This window comes from Artemia franciscana, chromosome 8 (genome assembly GCF_032884065.1).
Source record: "Artemia franciscana chromosome 8, ASM3288406v1, whole genome shotgun sequence".
Classification (NCBI taxonomy): domain Eukaryota; kingdom Metazoa; phylum Arthropoda; class Branchiopoda; order Anostraca; family Artemiidae; genus Artemia; species Artemia franciscana.
Genome location: NC_088870.1, coordinates 37,476,531 through 37,499,622, shown reverse-complemented (window position 1 = coordinate 37,499,622; position 23,092 = coordinate 37,476,531). Strand labels below are relative to the sequence as shown.

Genomic DNA, 23,092 nt, shown 5'->3' with positions numbered 1-23,092 from the left:
ACCCTATGGAAAAAATTTCAAGGTCCAATCTACAAAAATGTGGGATTTCATATTTTTTGCCAGAAGACTAGTCACGGGTGCGTGTTTATTTGTTTTTTTTCTTTTCCCCAGGGGTCATCGTATCGACCAAGTGGTCCTAGAGTGTTGCAAGAGGGCTCATTCTAACGGAAATGAAAAGTTCTAGTGCCCTTTTTAAGTGACCGAAAAAATTGGAGGGCACCTAGGCCCCCTCCCACGCTCATTTTTTTTCCCAAAGTCAACGGATCAAAATTTTGAGATAGCCATTTTGTTCCGCATAGTCGAAAACCATAATAACTATGTCTTTGGGGATGACTTACCCCGCACAGTCCCTGGAGGAGGGGCTGCAAGCTACTAACTTTGACCAATGTTTACATACAGTAATGGTTATTGGGAAGTGTACCGACGTTTTCAGGGGGATTTTTTTGTTTGGTGTGGGGTTCAGGGGAAGGGGCTATATGGGAGGATCTTTCCTTGGAGGAATATTTCATGGGGGAAGAGAAATTCAATGAAAAGGGCACAGGATTTTCTAGCATTACTATTAAAAAAAACAATGAAAATATAAACATGAAAAAGTTTTTTCAATTGAAAGTAAGGAGAAGCATTAAAACTTAAAACGAACAGAGATTATTACGCATATGAGGGGTTCTAAAAATACTTTAGCATAAAGAGCGAGGTATTTAGAAGGAGATAAATACTTTGCTCTTTATGCTAAATTATTTTTAGTAATTTCAACTATTTATTCTACGGCCTTTCTGATTCAGGGGTCATTCTTAAAGAATTGGGACAAAATTTAAGATTTAGTGTGAAGAGCGAGGTATTAACGAGGGGACAAACTCCCTCATATATATAATCGAAAATATAAGAATATAAAAGTTTGTTACGTAAGTTAATTCTTAAGTTACGTATATTTTTTACTAATAAAAACATTCGTTAAAAATTAAAAGTTCTAGTTGCCTTTATAAGTAACCGAAAAAATTGGAGGGCAACTATGTCTCCTTCCCCACCCCTTATTTCTCAAAATCGTCTGATCAAAACTAAGAGAAAGCCATTTAGCCAAAAAAAGAATTAATATCAAATTTCATTTTAATAATTTATGTACGGAGAGCCAAAATCAGACATGCATTAATTCAAAAACTTTAGGCTTCAAAAACTTAAGTTTGACTCTTTCTTGCAACTCTACTTTTTAAAACAATAAAAAACTTTAGCGTAAGGAGCGAGGTGTCGAGGAGGAAAAGCCCCTTTCATATAAGGAGTAATTTCTGTTCGTTTTAAGTTTTAAAGGCGCTCCTTACTTTCATTTCAAAAAACTTGTTTTTTTTTTATTTAATCTTTAATTGCTTGATTTGATTTTGGGTTAATGGTGCAAATATTTGAAAAGCCTTTTTTTACTTATTTTTTCTGCTTTAAAACTAAACTGTTGGATTGTAGTTAAAATTTTAAACAATGTTGAATATTCAGCCAGCTATGGTTTTTGCACTGATTTTATAGTGATACAATTTTCAAGCCAATAGGAAAAATATGGTTGATTGAGCATCCCCATATGAGCTTTTCAGCGCAACAAATCTTTTCAAAACGGAAAAAAGAACGACTTAAATTCAAAATATTGTCAGCATAGTTCAACAAAGATAGATCTTGATCAAGATACAGAAAGCTTGATTTAGCTACACGCTGAGCCTTAACTACACTGCTATTGTAAAGAGGTGGAGAAGAGATAGCTCATTGACGAATCACTTTTCAAACTGAGTTAATAATAGAATATGTTTTTATCTCACTCACTAGACTAATCTTAATATTCACTGTAAATTTCTGATACAAATTACAAAAAGTAAGAACTACCAACTTAACAAGACCGCGGTTATATGCCCTTTACAGCAATTGGTTATGAAGAATGCAGTCGAGTGCTCAGCTTACATCTAAACCTGCAATAAGAGTAGATTGATCAATTCGATTACACTCCAGAAGTATATTACACATAAAGATGGCACAAATGTTCTCTACTGCTGCCTTTTTAAACCCAGACTGGTTGCTGATCATGTATTAAACTCGGTTTTTCTCACCAATAACTAGTACTTCAGAATTTTAGTAAGCTCCCTTTGAGAACTCTTTTTCTCCTTTGCTAATGGCATCACAGACACCAGAGAAGGTTATTTTAAAGCCGAACTTTCAGTAGGCTCTGATAGCATTTTGCCTAGTTCCTTTTCAAAAGTCTCTTCAAGCTGAAGTCAGTCTATTCTTCCTCCAAAAGGCTTTCATGGGAGGGTCCGAATGCTTAATACCTCTGTTATTTTTCACACACTTCTATACCAGAGAAGGGTTGACTTTGATTCAAGCGCTATTTTCTTTTATAATGCCAGTCTAGTGCTGACCTAAGCATTTTGCGAATTTGCATTTCGTGTACAATCTGATTTTATTCACTCTGCCCACTTTAGGCTTACCATTATCACACCACAGCTGAAACCAGAACTACAACCAACAACAGGCTTCACTGAGCTGGAGTTTTTGTTTCACTTTGGTGTTTCTGCTCTGATCTGCATTTTTCTAGGAGGTACAGTCACCGTTTCTGCCACTCTTGATACGTGTATGATTTCACAGTAATAAGGATCCAGTGATAACTACTTGTCAGTCTTAACTAACCCAAGCTAGTCTGCAATAGGTCGCAAAGTACTTTGATTTTGACAATATATTATTAGACACTAGATGGTAAGTGGGGACATCAATTTTTTATCACTCCTGTTTCCAAACTCAGCGGTTAAGATTCTTAAATGGGGTACTAGGGTTACTTGAACCAACACAGAATATATTCAAAACCAGTAGATAGTAAGAAACACTGATTGCATTCTTAAAAGGGGAAGAGGGGCGAATAGCATTCAGCTTTGTCAAAGGAAAAAATCAAGTTGGATGTAGACTCACTATTATGAGAGCCTTACTTGACTTGATGCTCCTGCCAAAATGCTTCTGGCGTCAAGAGTGATGCTACATGGCGCCTCCATATAGACCAATCTCTTGCAAGGATGTGGACATCCTCCTGAATATTTGCCATGGCTAAGAAGGCACCTGTGATGTCCTTCCATCTGGTTGGGGGATGACCTCTTGGGCCTTTCCCGCCATGCAGCATGGGATCAAAACACAAAACATTTTTTTAGCCTCAACATTTTCTTGTGCCTTGTAGAAATTGCAAGCAAGTTTAGTGATAGTCTGCTGCAAATCCCACTTTTCTTGCACACAAAACGAAGTTTAATACTGTATTCATTACAAGTTTCTTGTTTGCCATTTTGCTATGGAATGATTCTGATATTGGAATGCTCAGAGTTAGACACCAATAAGCAAGGAAAGTGTAGGTTTCTGCTACCTATTCCCTGCATTTTAAGGGAGACACCACTCTTGCCAGGTACAGCAGCCCTTTCAACGGGAACTTCCCCCTCCTCTACTTGATTATTGGTAAAATTGGCAAAAATGATCCAACAATAATAACTAAGTCAAGTCAGGAACTTTAATCATTTGCTAAATATTGCAAAACCTATTACTTCACTAATATTAGATTGCAAAACTTACTGATGTTAAATCAATGAGATAAGACCAGGCTCATTTGCTATACAAAGAGAAAGATAAAAACAATTTTGCCCAAATTAATTGGTAAAATGACAAGCCAGCCAGTGAAAGTCCATTACCCCTCAAAAAAAAAAACATTTTGGTTATTGACGTCTCTTATAGTACAGTACCTACAAGACAGTAAGACTGTGGTCAAGTATGACATGAGGGAGGATGACATATTGCCAAATACTTTGCCTTTAGACCATCCATCTGGCAACAGACAAAAAGGAGGCCATCCCTGAATGGGTTGGAAAGAGGTCCTAAGGAAGAACTTAAAAAAACTAGAGCATCATGGGAGTGGGAGGAGAACATCCCTGAATGGGGTGGAAAGAGGTCATAAGGAAAAACTTAAAGGAAACTACAACATCATGGGAGTGGAAAAATACTGAGACTCAAGTAGATTGGGGAGGAGGAAGAGCATTGGTAGGTGTGTTGGCTGCAGGCAGCTTGGTACTGCAATCAGTTTTTAGTAATGACACTAGTAGTACTACCCTTATTTATAGCATGTTGTGTTCATTTTATGTTTCCCCCATTCATCCATAACAGTTATCTTTATGTTTGAGTGATTATTTCTTTGTAATAACTGTTTATTTATGGTTTCATTAATTGAACTAACAGTAAATTCTGCTTGCATCAAGCTCAAATTATAAAATTGATACTAGTAAATTTTCGTACAGTTTTTTTTTTCTTTTGCAGGAACTAAAGTGTTAAATTGTAATTTAAAATTTGGACAAAATTTGACTATTCAGTCTTTTGATTAGATGTTTATTTTTTGATTAGTTTTTATTCTTCTATAGGGCTGAAGCCATCCTGATCCTCTCCCCTCCAATAGACACCCTTTCATATAGGCCTACATGTATCTTAACAAAATGATTAAAATAATCTTATTATGTTCAATTTTGAGGCAACTGTTTGTTTGCTTAAATAAATGCATAGAAAAGCTATTTATAAAATAGTTCTGTTTGTTGTCTGTGATGCAAGTTTCTAAAACCAAGAAGTAGAGATTAGATGCTGAAAACAACTTCCTGGGCTGTAATTTAGGCTCTGAATTCATTCTGTGGAGTTTGTTCTTGGAGGCTATCTTTCAGGATTGCAAAATTTCCATCATCTTGAATTTTACCAAATCAATCCCCCAGTTAATTTTGCTTTCTACAACCAAAGGGTCAACCCCTCAGTTCTTACACAGTGCCTAATCTTAGAAAAATATTTTAAATAAAACATGAAAGATGCAAGTCTCTAGCATTGTCTATAGTAAAGAGTGACAAGCCTTTAATATATTATATGTTTATTTTTTTCCTAGAGCAACTACATATGGAAGGAGTGGTCATAGAAACTTTGGCAGGGGCTTATTTGATTTGAAGAGCCTAATGTGACTGGAGGGTAGCCAGCTGTCTCCCTTGCCTTTTTTTGTAATCCAGCCCCCAACCTCAAAAGATATCCAATCAAAATTTGTAGATGGTCATTTTGATAAAAAAAAGTTAATAAATCCCAGAAAACATGCCACCAGGGATAACAACCCCTAAAGGACTTGTGTTTTATTTAAATGTTTTATAATGGGAAAGGTAGACTTTTGCAATATCTAAGGAACAGCTAAGATTAATAAGTTGAAATTGTTTAAAATACTGAACCAAATTGAAAAGAATCCACATCTAGGTTCTCAAAAGGGTATATTTGCTAAATCTTAGAAATGGCCAAGAGTATAATATTGAAGCTTTCAGGGATTGGTGAGGAGGATGTTCATCTAAATGCATCCAGGGTGTCAAAAAGGTGTGTCTTCAGTATCTAAGAAACAGCAAAGGGTATAAAGTTGAAACTTTCAGGGAATGTTGAGGAGGATGCTCAGCTAAATTAACAGACACTACATGCATCAAGGTTGTCAAATTTATGCATATACAATATCTCATCAATTGCTGAGAGTATTAAAGTGAAACCATCAGAGAAAGTTGAGGGGATAATTGGTGGCACATAGGGTGATGACAAAGCCTCTCCACTTAAGAAGCAGAAAGAATGTATTTAAAAATGCTAGGATGGCAGCATAACTTTTGTTCAAGTTTAAATATTGAGAAAAAGGCTCACTAGTGTATAGTCTGCAAATTCTAACACATCCATTTATAGCCATCAACCAATCTCAACTTTCTAAATTATATGCAAGAATAGAATACCACTGTTGATATTTATAACAAACATATTTTAATCAAATTATCTGTCCAAAGTCAGACTTGGTCTTGGCACTAGGAGCATGACAATCAAAAAACATCATGTGTATCCATGCTATAAAAATGGCACATATACAGCATTTCATGAATAATTAAGGGTATTAAGTTGAAACTTTAAGGGAATGTTGAACAGTAGCTTTGTCCTGTGAAGATCATGCCCAGCTACAAAATAATCTTTAACTACTGGGTCAATGGACTGTGGCCTGGCTTTTTGAATTCAATGTTGCCAAGTGCTATATCATTCACTGTGGCAAACTGAATCCTTGCCACTCTTCTCTGTAAATAATGAGCAAGATCTTGGTGTCACTATTGACAATAAACTAAAATTCAGCACTCCTGCTAATATGTCTGCTAATGAGGCTAGTTCAACCTTGGGAATAAACCTTTTTGTTAGTCAAAAGTTTGCTAGTTCAACCTTTTTGTGCCTCCCCATATTTCAAAAAAGATGTTAGTTCTTGGAGATGTGCCACTAAAGTGATATCTGGCATACTGGAGCTTTCCAACTAAGTAGGACTATCAGAGCTGAATCTCTCTAAACTTGTTTACAGTAGAAACAGAGGGGATGCCATATTAGCCTATAAGTTATGGGATAATGCTCTTCCAGCATTATTCCCTTCTCAAGAATTAGAGATCCTCACCTGAAGCTTGTCAAGCAGTCTACAATATCTAGAGTCTGCAATCAATTCTTTTCAACACACATTGTCAACAGTTAGAACAAACTATCTAATGTAACAGTTACAACTCAATACATTGATGTTTTCAAACAAAGGCTAGATGCTCAGTGGTCCTCTAGAGAGTGTAAACTCAATTGGGATGCTACTGAACATGGAACAGCACCTGGTTACTAATGAGCTTTGTATACAACTTAAGTCATCAATCTGGAGCTCAACAAGGAGAAATCCTTAGATTGCTCCTAGCTGGAATTTAAGGAATCTTTAGGCTAATTGTGTGCATTCAGTTTGTCAAAATGTGAAAAATGTTAATAATATTAACAAATAGCAAAAATTTGGCAATAACAAACAAATGACAGTAATTAAAACAATTCTAAACACAGAAGATTTTATAGAGAAGTAGAGTTATACAAAACCCTAAGATGAGTAGAAATGGAGTCATAAAAATTAAAATAATCAATTCAAACTTAAAATGGAAAAATAACAACAAATACAAGTAGGGCTATAGTCCTCTAGCCTTAATAGCCATCTATAGTCCTCAATAGTCATCTAAGGCTATTGCATAATTTGCACTTTACTGAAAATTAAATACATTTTAGACTTTCTTTTCATATCTGTGAAAAAAAAATGTCAACTGAAACCTTGAATCAGTGATTCCTAGGAACTAATGATATTATAGCCTATTAAAGGTTTGTATTATCTTCATAAATCCTTTTTATTTATCTTCATTATTATGATGATTTGATTTTTGGTAGCTGTTCTGACAAATTAATATCTGTTTGGAATGTAGAATATGTTTAATGAAATAGCCTATAAGGTAAGATAACCATTCAGTTACAGCATTTTTTGAAGGGAATATGTACATTAAATACAAATAGATAGCTTATGCTAGTATCAATAGAATCCTTATTTTGTGCTCTAGGCTATTTCACTGCAATAGGGCCTAGTTGTTACCTTGACAACACACAACTTCTCCCTGATGGTTCTATATAGACTGGAGATGTTATGATATATTTTTCTATTAATTGTATGGTCAATGTTCCTATTACCTGAATAATTGTTTAGGGTCATGAAACTGCTATTGCAGTTTTGCAACTGTATACATTTTGACTTTTTGAACATCTTTTCTCTCTTGCAAAACTACTGCAAACCCACCAGTATGGAGTTACTTGGGCCCAAATACCCTGTATTTACACATATATAATTACAATCATTTCTGTTTGCATTGACTGGATACTTGAAATCACAAATCTGTAATAGTTTAGAAACAAATTTTGGCTGTATATTTGCACATCAGGGGGTTGGGGGTAAAGCACCACATATATTGAATACATAGACTAACCATTGCTGTATTTAATATATGCTATACTTCCCACTCCTAATGTGCAAATATATAATAACTCCATAACAATGCATTTGCAGTAGGCCTAGTTTTGCAAGAGAGAAAAGATGTTCAAAAAGTCAAAATGCATCTATTAACAATAGTTTCATGACCCTAACCGATTGTTCATAACCCTAAACTAAACCTATTTTCAGTTATTTCTGTCAATTTTGACTATTAATTCATATCATTAGGTTTATGGCTAGCTTGTCAAGAGCCATATACTAATGTAGTCCTGCAGAAGCTTCACAATCAAGAACAACAACAATACCCTAATCAACAAGATCAGTATAAGCTTGGTTGGTGTAATTGAATGGAGCTTCCAGAATTTCTTCTCTATGCTCCAGCCTAAGCTTTCAAGGCCAGCATATCATCTTTCCCAGAGCCAGGCAGTTATCATCAGTTTCTTCTACCCTGTGTTCTTTTACTTGTGCGATTACTTATCCGACTAATCCAAGCGTTTTGAGAGACGCAGAGGTTAGTCGGACTACCCCCTCGAACGCTCAGGGTTACTTGTCCGTGTGCATCCTCAAATGAAAAAGGCTATCGAGGACAAGTGACGTCATTCTATATTTTTTAAAATGGGAGAACATGTGCATGTGACTACAAAACAACTTACTGAAAAAACTTACGAAATTATATGCAGAGAGAAGACAAATACTGTTATATTGAAGATTAATTCAGATTTAGGAGATTGTAAGAAGCATAATCTTGTCTGTGCTTATAAAATATTAAGGTTTTAGAAAGGTTTAGAGAGCTAAGCCTAGCTTTCAAAGGCTAGTAGGCTAGGCTGTGATGCACAAAAAGCAGCTTTTCTAATAGTTTAGGCTATTTAAAATTTCTGATTAAATCAATAGTGGGACAGCTATGAAATAGCCTAGACATAGACCTACATTTAGAATTAATTTCATCCTGAATCCTAACATAGACCTATCATTTGTTTGTATCAGAGAACTTCAACTGCTCCCCCTAATCTATATATATATATATATATATATATAGGTTATAGGCCCACTTTAGCATATATATATATATATATATATATATATATATATATATATATATATATATATATATATATATATATATATATATATATATATATATATATATATATATATATATATATATATATATATATATATATATTTAACTATGTAAAACTTGTGAATATACAACAATCTTGGCTGTCCCATTGTCTGTGCATATAAATAGATTGTCTGGTTTACTAAATCTTGAACATGCAACATATAATAGTCCATGGGAAAAACAATCTGTATTCAGATCTATAACTCATTATTCTAATGATTGCCCTTGAGCTTTGTTGATGGTGATTGCTAATTTGTCCTGGTTGTCATTTGTGTTCCGGTGTCCTGGTCTGTAATTTCTCTTCAAGTGTCCTGGTTGTCATTTATATTCCCTGTGTCCTGGTGCTTTGTTGATTGTGATTGCTAATTGAACATTCTTTGTGTCCTGGTTGCTTTCTCTTTGAGTGTCCCAGTCATCATTTATGTTCCTTATGCCCTGGTTGTCATTTGTGTCCCAATGCCCCAGTTTGTAATTTCATCAGTTGACAAACATGACGTCAGTCAACACACAAACATGATGTCAGTAGACAGACACACAGACAAACAACTTATTTATATATATACTAGCTGTTGGGGTGGCACTTTGCACCACCCCAACACCTAGTTGGTGGGGCGCTTCGCGCCCCCCCCCCAAGCCCCCCCGCGCGTGTAAGTTGTTACGCGCCATATTAGTTACGCGCCATTGTAGTTGTGTCCCTGTGTCCCACCTGTGAATAGAGATAGATATAAATATATGTTTTTAACTATGTAAAACATGCGAATATACAACATTCTTCGCTGTCCCATTGTCTGTGCATATAAATAGATTGTCAGGTTTACTGACTCTTGAACATGCAACATATAATTGTCCATGGGAAAAACAATCCGTATTCAGATCTATACCTCATTATTCTAATGATGTGTCCCTGTGTCCCGGTTGTCATTTATATTCCCTGTGTCCTGGTCATCATTTGTGTCCTGGTGTCCCAGTTTGTAATTTCTCTTTGAGTGTCCTGGTTGTCATTTATATTCCCTGTGTCCCAGTGTCCCGGTTGTCATTTGTGTCCTGATGTCCTGGTCTGTAATTTCTATTCAAACAATCCCTGTGTCCCGGTTGTCATTTATATATCCCACCTGTGCCCCCGGCGTCCCTGTTGTAGTTGTGTCCCTGTGTCCTGGTCATCATTTATATTCCCTGTGTCCCGGTCGTGATTTGTGTCCGGGTGTCCCAGTCTGTAATTTCTCTTTGAGGTTCCCGGTCATCACTTATATTCCCTCTGTCTTGGTTGTCATTTGTGTCCCGGTCTGTAATTTCTCTTTGAGTGTTTTTTCTTTTTAGTTTTTTACCTTTTTTCAGTTTTCTTTTTCTTCTTTATTTTTCAGCATCACTATGAAGTACATATCAATGAACCTTTGTTTTTTTAACTTAAATCTGGTAGGCATTGATGACCTTATCCAAGTCAAAATCCCAAACCCAATCATCATTGCTATCATTTTCAGTTTTGATATGTTTTGACTCTTGCTGTCCAGGTGGATTTTCATCTAACTGCGCGGTTTTGTGTTCTTTAGCCGCAAGCCTGTTTTCATGCTGTTCTTGTGATTCCCAGGCATGCTTTCTTTTCTTACTTTCTCTATCAGCTGCAAGCCTGTTTTCTTGCTGTTCTTGTGATTCCTCGGAATGCTTTCTTTTCTTACTTTCTCTATCAGCAGCAAGTTTTTTGGCATAAACTCTTTGAGCAGCTTCCTTGGCTGTTGCCATTGTAGGTTCTTCAGTAATTTTACAATTGAACATTTTTCCGTGAACAGATGTCTTAAATACCGTTAATGACGTCACTGTCATAGCAAAAATGACGACAACTAACTTCATGACGTCAGTTGACACAGAAACATGACGTCACCTGACAGACAGACAACTTATTTATATATATATACTAGCTGTTGGGGTGGCGCTTCGCGCCACCCCAACACCTAGTTGGTGGGGGCGCTTCGCGCCCCCCCCCAAGCCCCCCCGCGCGCGTAAGTCGTTACGCGCCATAATAGTTACGCGCCATTGTAGTTGTGTCCCTATGTCCCACCTGTGAATATAGATAGATATATATATATATATATATATATATATATATATATATATATATATATATATATATATATATATATATATATATATATATATATATATATATATATGGTTTTAACTACGTAAAACTTGCGAATATACAACATTCTTTGCTGTCCCATTGTCTTTGCATATAAATAGATTGTCAGGTTTACCGACTCTTGAACATGCAACATATAATGGTCCATGGGAAAACAATCTGTATTCAGATCTATACCTCATGATTCTAATGATTGCCCTTGAGCTTTGTTGATGGTGATTGCTAATCGACCATTCCCTGTCCCAGTGTCCCGGTCGTCATTTACATCCCCCTGTTTCCCCCGGTGTCCCCGTTGTAGTTGTGTCCCTGTGTCCCGGTCGTCATTTATATTCCCTGTGTCCCGGTCGTCATTTGTATCCCGGTGTCCCGGTCTGTATATACATTCGTTTTTTAGTTTTGTTTTTCTCCTTTATTTTTTTCCTTTTTTTTCTTTTTTAGCTTATTTAGATTTTTTAGTTTTTTTATTAGTTTTTAGTTTTTTTTTCTTTTTAGTTTTTTTGTCCCGGTCGTCATTTATATCCCCCTGTTTCCCCCGGTGTCCCCGTTGTAGTTGTGTCCCTGTGTCCCGGTCGTCATTTATATTCCCTGTGTCCCGGTCGTCATTTGTATCCCGGTGTACCGGTCTGTATATACATTCGTTTTTTAGTTTTGTTTTTCTCCTTTATTTTTTTCCTTTTTTTTTCTTTTTTAGTTTATTTAGATTTTTAGATTTTTTATTTTTTTTATTAGTTTTTAGTTTTTTTTCTTTTTAGTTTTTTTGTAGTTTTTACCTTCTTTTTAGTTTTGTTAATTTTTTTTTTTTACTTATGTCCTGGTCGTCATTTATACTCCCTGTGTCCCGGTGCTTTGTTGATTGCTAATCGAACATTCCTTTTGTCCTGGTCGCTTTCTCTTTGAGTGTCGTCATTTATTTTTTTCTTTTTTAGTTCTTTTAGTTTTTACCTTTTTTAGTTTTTTTTAGTTTTTTAGATGAAAATTTTTTTTAGTTTTTTCCTTTTTTTCTTTTTAGTTTTTTATTGGTTTTTACCTTTATGTTAGCTTATTTTTCAGTTTTTTCCTTTTTTTTTATTTTTATTATTTTTTATTTTTTTTAGTTTTTTACCTTTTTTAGTTTTTTTTAGTTTTTTTAGTTTTTTTAGTTTTTTAGCTTTTTACTTTTTTTATTAGTTTTTAGTTTTTTTGTAGTTTTTGCCTTTTTTTAGTTTTTTCAGTTTTTTTTAGTTTTTTATTGGTTTTTACCTTTATTTTAGCTTATTTTTCAGTTTTTTCCTTTTTTTTAGTTTTTTTTAGTTTTTAGTTTTTTTTAGTTTTTTACCTTTTTTTAGTTTTTTTAGTTTTTTTAAGTTTTTTAGCTTTTTTATTTTTTTTATTAGTTTTTAGTTTTTTTGTAGTTTTTGCCTTTTTTTTAGTTTTTTTAGTTTTTTAGCTTTTTTATTAGTTTTTAGTTTTTTTTGTAGTTTTTGCCTTTTTTTAGTTTTTTTAGTTTTTTAACTTTTTTATTTTTTTTTATTAGTTTTTAGTTTTTTTTGTAGTTTTTGCCTTTTTTTAGTTTTTTCAGTTTTGACGTCACCTGATCCAGTTTTTTCAGGTGACGTCACCTGATCCACGATCCACAGATCCACAGACAACTTATTTTTATATATATAGATAGTTTTTTTTTTTACTTATGTCCTGGTCGTCATTTATACTCCCTGTGTCCCGGTGCTTTGTTGATTGCTAATCGAACATTCCTTTTGTCCTGGTCGCTTTCTCTTTGAGTTTCGTCATTTATTTTTTTCTTTTTTAGTTCTTTTAGTTTTTACCTTTTTTAGTTTTTTTTAGTTTTTTAGATGAAATTTTTTTTTAGTTTTTTCCTTTTTTTCTTTTTAGTTTTTTATTGGTTTTTACCTTTATTTTAGCTTATTTTTCAGTTTTTTCCTTTTTTTTAGTTTTTTTTTATTTTTTATTTTTTTTAGTTTTTTACCTTTTTTTAGTTTTTTTAGTTTTTTTAGTTTTTTAGCTTTTTTACTTTTTTTATTAGTTTTTAGTTTTTTTTGTAGTTTTTGCCTTTTTTTAGTTTTTTCAGTTTTTTTTTTAGTTTTTTATTGGTTTTTACCTTTATTTTAGCTTATTTTTCAGTTTTTTCCTTTTTTTTAGTTTTTTTTAGTTTTTAGTTTTTTTAGTTTTTTACCTTTTTTTAGTTTTTTTAGTTTTTTTAGTTTTTTAGCTTTTTTATTTTTTTTATTAGTTTTTAGTTTTTTTTGTAGTTTTTGCCTTTTTTTAGTTTTTTTAGTTTTTTAGCTTTTTTATTAGTTTTTAGTTTTTTTTGTAGTTTTTGCCTTTTTTTAGTTTTTTTAGTTTTTTAGCTTTTTTATTTTTTTTATTAGTTTTTAGTTTTTTTTGTAGTTTTTGCCTTTTTTCAGTTTTTTCAGTTTTGACGTCACCTGATCCAGTTTTTTCAGGTGACGTCACCTGATCCATCCATCCACAGACAGACAGACAACTTATTTTTATATATATAGAAGATATATATATATATATATATATATATATATATATATATATATATATATATATATATATATATATATATATATATATAGATATATTGCCTTAATTACCTTAATTCGCACTTCAGAGCAAATTAGTTGCAAGAACTGTGATGCTCTGTAGTTGATGATGGCAATAGATCTGGTCACTGTGCTAAGATCAAGTGACAAACCATAGGGACTATTGAGTGCTGGAGAGATGCAATTTAAGCCCACTCGGTAACAGTGATCACATGGTAGGTATGGTTCAAAGACCATTCTCCAGCAATTTAGAGTTGGCACCACCAACTCTAAATTGCTTTTACTAAGTTGAATTCTGAGCCACATCAATGTTTTTTTTTCCAAATTTTAGGAAGTGAATTTGCATATCTTTAAAATCTTATAAATTGGGATTGAGCAAAGTTATGAAGCTGAAAACAATTTTGTGTACTTTATTTAAGCAGAAGATCTATTTTGCAAGATTTCACTTTTATAAAACACATATTTTTGAAGGTGATCAAAGGTCAGGGCCCTCTAGAAGGAGAAGGAGTGGAGGTAGGTACTTCAAATTACCTTCCCGGGACATACTTTAGCTTGTAGACCAATCCATGAAAGTTTCATTTTCCTAACCTAACCCTTTCTGAGATAGAAAGGAGCCAATCAACTAGAATTTTACCCATCAGTTTTGTTGAAACAGCCACAATGGGTTGTCATCATAATTCTCATTTCTTTCTTTCTAGCATCTTTTGAAAGATGGCCAATGGCTGATGTTATCTCTTGGGGATTTAAGTCTATATCCAATTTCAAATAAATTTTGTACAGATGAATTTACTCCAAGTTCATCTTATGCTGACGTAGTTCAAGAAATATCTGCTGTTGAAGAACCTGCTTCAGATGTATCATTTGGTAATTAGTTCAATTATTTTTTGTTAAATTAGTCTGCTCTTGCTAGCATGGTTTTTCAAAAATACAATAAATATTTTAAATTCTTGTTTTTTCTTTTTGTATGCTTTTCTCCTATTTAAATTTAGTGATTGCTGTTTTGAATATAATTTTTTTTCTTTATAGCTATGGGTTATAAAATCATTTCCTGAAACAGTATCATTAATCTGTGTATAGCCTGAAGTTTTCTAAAAATGTTTTGATGAATTTTATTTTCTTTGTCTTGTATCTCTGTCTGTAAAACACTTATAAATACTATATACATTACATTTTCTGTTGATGGTATCCTAGGGAAGAAAATTAGGAATACTGCTAGAAATATTAGCAAAAAAGCAATATGTTAAATATAGAGGAGAAAGGGCTTGTACAAGTATTTCCGAAGTGATAAATTAAGAGGGGATAGTCAATCTGGACTTGTTCCCATAGAAAAGAACAAGGACACAGGTAAATAAATTTTGAGAAAACGAGAAGCCTCATTCTTGGATGTCAGAATTTTGTCCCATTTTTGGTGGGTTCAAGTCATATTTTTGTTGGATTTCGGACAAGCACAGTGAAACCTCATTCGTTTTGATACACACTTAAGCACTTTCTTTATGACCTTTGTGTTGAAGGCCAGAAGCTTCCAGGCGTTTTTGTTTCCTGCCCTTTTACTAGAAGTTAGCGTTTACTAGAAGTAGCGTTTTTGTTTCCTGCCCTTTTAACAGAATAGAAAACGCTTTTGTGTACAACGACAAAAAATATTGTGAGAAATTAAAAATGGAACAGTATGCCATTCTAACATTTATTTTTGGAGTAGCTTAAAAGACTTTGAGTGGTCGATAACTTGCCAGATGCTTCTTAAATGTTGCAATCTGTAGAAGATAGTCTTGAGCATACTCAATGCAGTTTTTGCTGGTATTTGAAGATGAACTTGTATCCAGAACAATTCTCAAGCAGACTCACTTCGCCCACTAGTTTGGTAAGGGGATTTCCCCTATTTGAAAGCAATATTGGAATATAATCATCAGTCTTGTAGCAAATTCCTTTAATTTGCTTGGGTAATTAAGAAAAGTATTTAATTTTTACCTATAAAACGCAATGTTGTATTCAAGTGTTATAAACCCTAATGGACAAAAATTAAAAATTTTGTTGTTAAAGTTTGTTATACTTTGTTTTGATGTTAAGTGTTATTCTGTTTATAAGACTTGGTGAAGGAAAATCCGAATATTTGGCCTGGGGTTTTCAAATTGTGAACGGAGTAAGTAAATGGTGGGAAAAAATGCAGTTCTGGATCTCTAAAGATAACTGGAATCTAATTTAAAGATTCCAGTGTTTGAACAATCAGCTAGTTCTCTGTGCCTATTGTGTATTGTTTTCTAAAGTATGGATTATAAACTTTTTTTTTGTAAACTTGACGTTTTCTAGGAATATTCAGCTAGTTCCATATAAATGTCGTTCACATTTCTGATAGTGTAAGGGTATTAAAAAAATAAGCAGAATTTTGTAATTGCTTTTTATTTTTCTATTACAATGGATCTTTCTGCATACAGTAACTTCCATAATTACAATACATTTTTTAATATGACCTTCTTCAGTGTCAAATAACTTCTTTAGGTGATGCTTCCTTCCTTTTACACTATTTTTAGGGAAATCTAGACATCCCCTCAACCTTCTAAAAAGTCCACAAGTAAAACTCCTTCACAGTCATAGAAAACTGTTACCAATGCCTTGGTGACAAAAATGTCACGTATTTTTAATATACCTCGTACTATTGCATTTTGTGGTACTAGGAAGGTGATTTAAAGATTAACTGTATGCTATACAGGTACCAGCAAACCTAGGTTTTTCAGTAGCTTCATGACTAGCAAATCTAGGTTTTTCAGTAGCTTCATGACTTGGTCACTATTGGACAGTTTGAGCAGCTTGTACAGTAAAATGTATAGGACTGCTTGAGTCTCAGCTATGGTAAAAAGAATGTAGTATGGTAGAATTTTAGGACATCAGTGACAAGGCAGTCTTTATCAACTACTTTTAATAAACAAGTTAGTTGGTACAATGGTGTTTAGATTTTTCCATGGACTTTCAAGGATTGTTGAATTATGGTTTTTTTTATGTTAACCTGAAGACCCTGACGGGTACTGTTCTTTAGTTTACTAACCTGGTTACTCAAATGCCATCCCAATCTGGTCTCTTTTTCGGTGTTAGGAAGGTCCCTAACTCCATAATTTGGGCCATTGCTGACTTTCCCATGAATGTCTATTTTTGAACAATCTTATTTTTGGCAGCTAATAATAAATGCATCAAATGCATTTGATGCATTTGCCTGAGAAACAAAATCTGACATGTAGTTACTGCGAAGTCAGGTTTGTTTATAGTAGACGGTTGAAATGACAATCGATTCAGTTTTTCCTTTCTTTCGTAACAATGACTAATACTGCTGCTATTTACTTCACTAATGCTAATATCTTGTGAGGTGGCAAAAGTGGGCTACACATGTTTTTTAGTTTCGCTAGAATAAACTTGAGGCATTCTTGGATTACCGACATTGCACCCTGGTTGGAATAATTCACTCTCTCCAGAAGAAAAAACAGATTGAATCAGTGGTCCTTTTGGATTTTGAAAGAGTAATTCTGACTGACTTAGAGTCTTCGCTTGGATAGCAGATTGCTGACATTGTGTATGAAAAAGAGTACGATCAGGTTGAAGGACATCTACCGGCATGTTTGGATGAATTTCATTAGCTGGTTGTAGAGTTGCCATTTGAGTCTGAAGATTCAATGTAGGTAATACAGATGTTGGAAAGGTTCCTAAATATTGAAAGACAGGGTTTGGATGCTGAAAAGGCATCATAGATTGAATGATTTGTGATTGACTTTCAGATGGAATTATGTATAATTGCTGGCCATTTGGACCTATACCAGTTTGAAGTATCGTTGGCTGTCGAAGCATCAGCATTGGCTGAACAATAGAATAATGCATCGCCAATGATTGTGGCTGGATAAACTGTTGTATGATGGTGGGATGTTGAAGTACTTGCATTGTTGGGCTCACGTTGAAGATCAGCTTAATTAAGTCCAAACTGATGCTAGATTGGTAGCCTATGATAGGAACAGATGGTGAGTCAACAATCTAGGATTTATGCATCGTAAAGGAGCTGGTGTTGTGGCTACAGTTCAGATCCTACATTCCAAGAAATTGTATTTTGGCACCACAGTAGCTAGTGAGTTTTTGGTTAGTCGACTGAAGTTTGGGTTTTGGTCTGAACTGATCGAAGACTGATTTGGGAAGGATGTTAGCTTGGGCCCCTGTATCCAGTTTGAAGCCGACTGGAAGCTGATTTTTTATTATGGGAGTAATGATGGCTTCGTCTTTCCCATTGTCCTGATTGATGGCGTACATGAATACTGTCTTATCTTCTTCTAGAGTTGCTCCTGTTTGCTCGTTTTCTTCATCTATCGCACTCACATTCTTGCTTCGACAGACTTTGGTAAAATTATTTGGCTTCCTACACTGTGAGCACATTTTACCTTTTGCTGGGCAAACATATTTGAGCGAGTATGTCCCACTACAAAAGTAGCATTCTTTACTTTTTGGAAAGTTGCTTGCCAACTCTCTCTGGTTTCAAAAGTTATTTTGAGGCGAGCTGCATGTAACTGCATCTACTTCCTGCTTAAGTGGTATGGAGTTGCTTCCACTAAATGATTTTAACTGAGCCTGGGTCATCTCGTGGGTTCTGCACCTTGCAACAGCATTTTCTAGTGTCAATGAATCACCTTCGGCCAGTAGTTTCTCCCTGACTGCCTGGTTTTTTATTCCACAGACAATTCTATCCCGAATCATTTCGTCCTGTTCCTTATACAGACATGGTTTAGCTAATGTCGTTAAGTCTGTAATGTAGTTTTCGACACTGTCACCTCCCAACTGGTCCCGTTTTCGGAAGAGGAACCTTGCAAAGACAGTATTTTTTTTGGACTGGCGTATTTCCGGAAGTGTTCTAGGAGAGGTTCTGTTTTGTGTGCTTCAACATCCTTAAGCTTAAATGTATTGAATATTTCTCTGCCTTTTCCCCCAATCCAGATCAGGTGATAAGCACAAATGGATTTCTCAGTTTTTTCTACAAGGGGTCCAATGATCATCAGATGGACATGCTGCTCGAAGCGACTCCATTCTTCAGGAAGGGAGCCAACATCCCACTTTATGGTTGGTTGCTGGACCTCCATGGTGATTTATGGATCCCAGTTCTGACACTATGCAATATTTTGGATTAATAAGATTTAATGACCCAGACTACCTATAAAATAAAGCAACGTATAAGCACAACACAAGCATAACGTAAGCGAAGCATGGTATAGGCACAGCAGGGAATTAAGCACAAGCATAGCGGAATGTTACAGTTTTTGAGGCTAAGCTTCTCTACTACAATGTTTTACGTCAAAACTATTCTAGCATAATGTTTTGTTTTTGAAGTAAAAGAAAATTCAATTTTAGGAATATCATGCCATCTGAAACGAAAGGAAAATTGAAACAAATCCCTCCGAAAAATTTCCACGTTTAACATTCTCCCCAGAAAGTTCTTTTTCTTGGAAATTTCCTCCCTTTTCCCACAAAAAAACTCTAGCCGCATGTCAATTACTATAATACTTTTTAATTGAAAATTATTTAAAAGTTTCGTTCGGAAAATTCCCTCCGTGAACCATTATGCTCATAGAAACTCAAGCAGAAAACACCCCTTTCATCGTGTTCCCCTTCATTGGGAATCAAGTCCATAAATTGACAAAATGAAAATGCACTAAATTGATCAACACAATTATCTTTTTTTTAATGTCATGCTTTCACAATTGAACCAAGACTGAATAAACTTTTTTCTTACCCTACATTTATGATGAATTACCTGATTAGCTTATTTTGATAACACTTGCAAAGATTCGTAAAATGATATACAAACCTTATTCAGAAGCATGGAAAATTCCCCCCTGACGAAATTCAACTGCGCAGAATATTTTCCCGTATGTAATGGTTCAATTTTCAAAGTTCAACTCCCGCCAAGGGTGTTGTTTGAGGGGGAAGGAGGGGCATTTGCCCCCAATAATGTGGAAAAAATATTATTTTATATCCCATGTCCCTTGACAATCCGGATAAGGACCCCTCTTGCCTCCCCCTTCATATCTTCAAGGATCAATGAGCAAGATTCAAACTATCTTATTTAAAAATTTGATTTTCTTGCCCCACAGCAACATTCTAATAGCAGACTTTAGCAGGCTACTAAGTTCTCGGAGGTACATGTGGCATCCTTCTTCGGCTTTTGTCCTAAACGTAGGGAATCAGACAAGAAACTCGTGCAAAATCACAAACAGAAAGGGTATGTCAAGTAGACGAAAAAAAATTTCTGATCTATATAGAGATTTTCCTTTTTTGATCTTAAAATTTTTGTAATTATTGTTCTCTGAAGCTGTGTCAGAAGTGGCGCCAGCGAGTCATAAGCGAACTTAAGAAATTTAGAATTTTCATCTGTCTTAAAATCAAAACTGATACAGGCTTGCTTGTTAGGTTGAACGGAGCTTTTAACTCCAAAACATGACTTGAAGAATCAAAACCTACATGGAGTGATTTCAGATAATCTTCACTTATAAACTAAAAATATCCACTTCTGTTATACGTTGTAGGTTCTGCGTCAAGGACTAGCAAAAATCTTCCTTTTTTGATGAAGAATTTTGAGCAAATTTATAAACTTTAATATCCTAATCATCAACCCAGCTCGAGGTCCATACTTTTCATTAAGAACCATGGAGGGTAAAACACCTACTACTTACTCTTAATGTATTGAAATTCGCAGGATACAATAAAAAAATTGAATTGAATTAATTTATATCCCGTTATAATAGACATGAAAAACGGAGTATAGTGTGAATAAAAGAAAAGAGGAAAAATAAAATGACCCAAAAAACTAAACAACACTTCATCTTACTTAAAAAACAATTAAAACATACAAAAGCGAAACATTCATTGTATCACAATAGCGCTCCATGGGTGCTGACCAATTTTACTATTATAAGCTTATATGCTTTTTCTGATAGAAGCATTCGCGTCTATGATGCCGTATCATTTAATAACACAGGAGCTGTTTGACCATGGTGGAAGGGCAAGCAGGTATTTGGCAAACTGGAAATAGATTCGCCAAAACTCTTTCGTCTTAGATATCGTAAACGTACGCCAAAAGGTGCGAGGTATAGGAAATTCGGGAGTGAAGAAGAATTGTGAAGTTTAGCAAGCAGTTTGCGGTTGACTCGAAGTTTGTTTGCTACCAAGCTTCCGTATGCAGTTGCTGTTCACCACTGGAAATGAAGGATCAAGAGCCTTCTAGTTGCTTTAAGAGTGTCACCGATAGGAAGCCCTGAATATTTCATTTGTGATTTTGGGGAAACTGGCGCGGCGTCGAGATTAACAGTAAATTCTGCTCGAGTTTCACATTAGTTGAACAGAACAACGTTCGATTTTTCTCTATTGAATTTAAGGTTAGTCTTAGCATATTCTTTACTTAAAATAGCAAAATTTCATTCGAACAACTCTACTGTTCGACTGGGGCTAAAAATATCATCTGCACAAGCAATAAGCGACACATCGATCCCTTTTAAAATACACTAAGGAACTGCCCTGGATTGGGCGTTCAGGATACAGTTATTGAAGGCAACTGGAGAGGTAAGGGCAGCCTGTCAGACGCCTCGACTTACTGGAATAACGAATCGTGTTATGGTTCCATCAGGTAGCCTGAATACAGCAGACATGGCAATGGCATGGCTTGTATAAGTATCGACGATAGTGCAGTAAGCGCGTGGGCACACCCTAGGCCTTTTTGGAAGCCAGACTAATATGGCGGCATGTAGCATTTACCTGTAAGTTCTGGCATTAAAAGTGTTTTCAAAAATCTTGCAGAAAGTACTAGCAACTGTAACAGGTCGATATGAAGAACACTCATTCAGCGATTTATTCTTTTCTGGAACAGGAGAAAGACGACCAGAAAAGAACGAGGTCGGAACTATTCCAGTTGTGAACACCATTTGGAACATGAGCTCAAGGTGACAAAATAGTAGGGGACTTCCAGAAGAATGTGTTTAGCATAAATATTACCTGTGCCCCTCGAAAAAGGTTTCTTAATTTTTTGCAGGGAATATTAATATCAGACAGTGAAACAATAAACGTGGGTGCAGCCTTTTTTGACAGTATCCGGTTAAGATCACATTTAAGGGGATATTCTAGTTTGGAATCAGGTTCTGGAAACTCTTTCAAAAAATGCTTTTGCCAAGCTTCAGCAGAGATATGAGCTGACGGAGCGTTTCTTTCACTCTGGTTGCGGGTCAAACTTTTTCATAGAAGCGTCGGATTACTCATGACCTTTTCTGAAAAATCAGAACGAATATCGGTTCTATGCTTTTGCAGTTCTTTGTAAAAACTGAGCTTTGTGTAAATCCGTATTTGGTTTACTATGCCGTTCTTGGGTCTCCCGCATTCTATCCATATGCCTAGCCAAAACTTGGCCTTCTGACAGGTTTCAACAAGGGACGGGTCCCTGGACCAGCCCTTGACTTGTGACCCAACACGGACCCTGGATCGAGGGACAAATTGTGATTCCGCTTGTAGAAGCGCATGTGAAATAAGTGACGAGTACATATTTAGTTTTAGACGAATTTCATACGTGGGAATGGGTACTGATGTTTGGAGCAAGTCAAAAGGTATTTTTATCTTCGAAAGTAGGTTATCAAGACAATACTGTTACTGGCCAAATCGGCTTTACTCAAAGCCGATATTTAGAAAAATCAAAGTTATGCTATCACAAAAAATATAGCGAGCACAAACAGTTTTAGAAGGGAGTCCAGTTGTTACCAACTCAGTCCCTTCCAACATGGCTTAATATTTCTTATAGAAAACTGTATTTAGAATGAAGCACTCTGGACCCAGTTGTCAAAATGAAAAGAGATGGCTCTGAGTACAAGGGACTAAGGACTTCATCCTTGTGGTAAACATTAAGTGAGAATATCAGGTAACAGTATTTTGCAGAACCAAGCAAAGTCCAGATTTCAGGCAATTCGATATTTGGTACCTGAACAAGCTGAAGATATGGTTCTTCTATCACCTACCCTTTTACCCTGTCAAGCTTTCAGCATAAAATTAGACAGCTTGCATTTTTTTTTTATTAAGATAAAGCAGGCTACACCAACATGTTTGATATGGGGCTAGCCGCGATGGAAATCTTGTTGTGCCACTGAGAGCTCTGTGCGCAAATATGGGCCTACTAATGCTGATTTCAGTCAAAATTCAGCCACCGGTTGCCTTTCCTAGTGTCTAGCCAAAAGTCAGGGTATTCTGTGGAATGTGCTGCCAAGATTATGTGGATTGAAGCCACTTCTGGCTGCCGAATTTAAACGCGGGGAGTTAAGTCATGCAGCGCTTATAGTGGGACAAGAACGTCCATGGGGAGGAATCTAAGGTGGGAAAAGAGTGTTTTTTCATTAGCACTGATTTTAAGGATCCAGTGCCACTCGGGAAGTGGACGTGGAGTAGTAACT

At 35.2% G+C, this 23,092-nt stretch overlaps 2 protein-coding genes across 6 annotated transcripts in view; one reads left to right on the top strand and one right to left on the bottom strand.

Moving 5' to 3' along the window:
• LOC136030374 (nuclear hormone receptor HR96-like) overlaps nt 1-8,309 on the bottom strand; it is a 40,217-nt gene extending 31,908 nt beyond the window's left edge. Inside the window, exon 1 of one of the 2 annotated variants that reach the window (XM_065709297.1) lies at nt 8,152-8,309. The gene's annotated coding sequence lies outside the window, so the exon portion shown is untranslated. Of the gene's footprint in view, nt 1-1,857; nt 1,882-8,151 lie in introns of those variants that run through there. The other variant, XM_065709298.1, reaches the window with a different exon arrangement.
• Nucleotides 8,310-8,418: 109 nt separating this feature from the next.
• LOC136030372 (protein turtle-like) overlaps nt 8,419-23,092 on the top strand; it is a 370,614-nt gene continuing 355,940 nt past the window's right edge. For all 4 annotated transcript variants that reach the window (XM_065709291.1, XM_065709293.1, XM_065709294.1 and 1 more), the window contains exons 1-2: nt 8,419-8,576; nt 14,351-14,516. In XM_065709291.1, coding sequence (XP_065565363.1) covers nt 14,378-14,516 — 139 coding nt within the window. In that variant the 5' untranslated portion in view covers nt 8,419-8,576; nt 14,351-14,377. The remainder of the gene's footprint in view (nt 8,577-14,350; nt 14,517-23,092) is intronic.